Below are 3,421 nucleotides of genomic sequence, written 5' to 3' on the forward strand. Positions count from 1 at the left end.
TCATTTGGAGAATTGGCAGGGCTGCAGGGCTAAGGCCTGCTTAAAGTTTGGAGTCTTCAGTCTGAAAGACCGTCCAGGGACAAGATTCATTCAGTTCTAAAGCAACTCCAGGGGCTTTCAGAAGGCACTTTCCTGCAGGGCCAGAGGACAGAGGGGTCTTGGACTTTTAGGGTGGAGGTCTGGTCCTGTTTGGGCAGGGGAATGGATTAGGTGACCCCACCTCCCCCAAAGGATCTTGCAGTGTTCAGGATTCCGAGTGACCATGTGGGGGTGCCTGTGTGCGCCCAGCGACCGCAAGGGTGGGAGTTTGTGCTCCCTGGTCGGTGGGAGGCGCGTGAGTGTGGCCGCCAGTGGGTGTGTCTGTGGCGCCCCAGCTGGGGGCTGCGCCCGTTGCGCCCACTTGTGGCTCCCGGGCGCCGCCAAGAGGAACCGAGCCTTTGCCGCTTCTGCCGAGGACACCGCGGGATAGGAGGAGGACTGGAGGCTGATGACATGAGGGCGCCGTCTCCCGAGTGATGGCAGCGCGCGCTGCCTCGCCGCCTCCGCCGCTCAGCCCCGGACTCCTTACGTCAGGGTAGCTGGGTCCCCCCTCCGCGCGGGAGCCAGCGAGCAGCGGGAGAGCAGATCAGAGCGCGCCGCGGAGCCGGGGCGCCCTCACTGCGTGCGGAGCCCAGCCCAGCCGAACCCGGCAAGAAGAATCGCCGCGGATTCGTTGCCGGACGACACACGCGGACCCAGCGCTCCCGGGCCTCTGCCGCCCGGACCCGTGGGGCGCCGGGCTCTTTCTGTGTGCCTCCCGCCATGCGCGCCGGGCTCGGTGGGTCTCTTGAGCAGCCCCAGTGCGGTGGGCACGGGAGCCCAGGCCGGGGCACCTCTCCCTGAAGTAGTTGGGTGGCCGGTGCAGGGGGTCGCCACGTCGGGGGCGCGGCCTGGACCCGCGGAGTTGGCCCCCGAGCTCGGGGAGCGGGGCCACCCGCGCCGCCCCACCATTACCTCCCCGGGCGGCAAGGAGGAGCTGGTGGCGGTTGCCTCCCGGCTGTGGCAGCGGCGGCGGCGCGCCTGCCTGGCGGCCGTCGGCGTACTCTTGGCCATGGCGCTCGGGCTGCTCATCGCCGTGCCGCTGCTGCTGCAGGCGGCGCCCCCCGGAGCAGCGCACTACGAGATGATGGGCACCTGCCGCATGATCTGCGACCCATACACCGCGGCACCCGGCGGGGGACCCGCCGGCGCTAAGGCGCCGCCGCCGGCGGGACCCAGCACCGCCGCCCTGGAAGTCATGCAGGACCTCAGCGCCAACCCTCCACCTCCCTTTATCCAGGGACCCAAGGGCGACCCGGGGCGACCCGGCAAACCAGGGCCGCGGGGGCCCCCTGGAGAGCCGGGTCCACCTGGACCCAGGGGTCCCCCCGGGGAGAAGGGCGACTCGGGACGACCAGGGCTGCCGGGGCTTCAGCTGACGACCGGATCGGCCGGCGGCGTCGGAGTGGTGGGCGGCGGAGCGGGGGGCGGCGGCGACTCGGAGGGAGAAGTGACCAGCGCGCTGAGTGCCGCCTTCAGCGGTCCCAAGATCGCCTTCTACGTGGGACTCAAGAGCCCCCACGAGGGTTATGAGGTGCTCAAGTTCGACGACGTGGTCACCAATCTCGGCAATCACTACGACCCCACCACAGGCAAGTTCAGCTGCCAGGTTCGCGGCATCTACTTCTTCACCTACCACATCCTCATGCGCGGCGGCGACGGCACCAGCATGTGGGCGGACCTCTGCAAGAACGGGCAGGTCAGTAATTGCCACCCATGCTGGGCCCCACACAGACCCTCGCCCGCATCCGAACCGCCCGGGAAACCAGTCTCCTTTCTCTCTACTTGAGAGCGCTGGAGCAAGCCCTGGGGAGGAGTGCGCTGCTGGGCCACTGCGTCCCTATTCCCAACATATCCGGGCCGCACTTACGCCAACGTAGCGCTAGAGGTTGGGCCTGGAGCGCCCAGAGACCCTGCTACCCACACTGCATTTCCCCGATACTTGTGTCCCCGCCTGCAGCCGCATGGGCTCTTAGGAAAACTGTTTTCTTTAGCTCTCCGGTTGCATATAAATCGCCCCTTGCCCTGCAGCCTCCTTTCCTCCTGTCCCTAAACCCTGGTTTCCACCCTTCTACACTGGGTCAGTGTTCATGAAGTCCCTCCCCTCTTGTCCTCCTTCTGGGACTTGCCAGTTGCGCGGGGGAGGGGGGGAGGACTGAGAAAGAGTTACTAAGTTGGGGAGAGCATGGAGCTGGGGTGGGACCCCCAGGCCTGCGAGGGGGCGCGATGGGTGGGAGCCGGGCAAGGGCAAGGTGCTCTGGTTCACTCGCTCCCATGGTTCTCCCAGGTTCGGGCCAGCGCCATCGCGCAGGACGCCGACCAGAACTACGACTATGCCAGTAACAGCGTGGTGCTGCACCTCGATTCAGGGGATGAGGTGTACGTGAAGCTGGACGGCGGGAAGGCACACGGAGGCAATAACAACAAGTACAGCACGTTCTCGGGCTTTCTCCTGTACCCGGATTAGGGGCGCATAGGGCGCGAGGTGGGGTAGCTTCAAGCCGCCCTGTCTCCACCCGGGCGCGCGGTTCTTTGGCGAGGGCCACTCTTCGCTTCATGACACTTCCTGACATCTCCGTTGGAAAAGACACATCCCTGCTGTCCTCCTTGCCCCGCTCCCAGTCTCAGTGTGTCTGCAACTCACCACCAAGCTGCAGGCGGTCCCTGGTCCTCGTGCCCAACCCGGGGAGGGAGGGGGGACGCCCAAGTGTGGAGCTGAGCGTGAACCCGAGCCCTCGCGGCGGTTGCGCTCAGACTTTGCAAACCTGTTTGGACTAGACAGGCCGCCCGGGAGCCTGCCCTCTTCCAGACTCCTCTTCCTCCTCCCAGTGCCCCAGACCAAGGGCTCTAGGCCCGGACCAAGGAGATTGGCCAAAGTGAGCACTGGCTCCCCGGGGCCTCCTTCTTTGTGACCCGAAATACTCGTGCAGATTTTCCCGTCCATCTGCCAAAAACCCACCCACAGCAGAATTTCAGCAAAGGAAAATTCACCTTTCCACACCGCACTCACTTCCAACTCGGACCCACTGCGATGCATTAAATTATGTTTTTAGACTATGGGCTCCCGTTGTCTTTGTCATTATGGTCCCTGGCCCGGGGCTCCAAATGTCCACCTCGTTGAAAGAATGAACTGGGGCCCCAGTAGCGCTATCTATGCCTTGCTTTCCGCCACTGCCAAGGCTCTTCCCACCTGGAATGGATGAAAAGATGTGGGGAGACGGGAGCCGCGAGTCACCCTTTCGCGGAGGTTCTCCATCGTGCCTCAGCCCTGAACTGGCCTGACCTGGACGAGGAGGCACTTTGAGGAAGGCAGGAGAGGCGTAACTGACTTCCAGTCTCTGGT

At 64.8% G+C, this 3,421-nt stretch overlaps 1 protein-coding gene across 1 annotated transcript; it reads left to right on the forward strand.

The window, feature by feature from the left end:
- Nucleotides 1-430: 430 nt before the first annotated feature.
- C1QL2 (complement C1q like 2) lies at nt 431-3,138 on the forward strand. The gene is made up of 2 exons (XM_079132707.1): nt 431-1,777; nt 2,366-3,138. The coding sequence occupies exons 1-2, from the start codon at nt 1,091-1,093 to the stop codon at nt 2,543-2,545; spliced, it is 867 nt and encodes a 288-aa protein (XP_078988833.1). The 5' UTR covers nt 431-1,090; the 3' UTR covers nt 2,546-3,138.
- The last annotated feature ends 283 nt before the right edge of the window (nt 3,139-3,421 follow it).

This window comes from Sciurus vulgaris (assembly GCF_902686455.1).
Source record: "Sciurus vulgaris genome assembly, chromosome: 3".
NCBI lineage: Eukaryota > Metazoa > Chordata > Mammalia > Rodentia > Sciuridae > Sciurus > Sciurus vulgaris.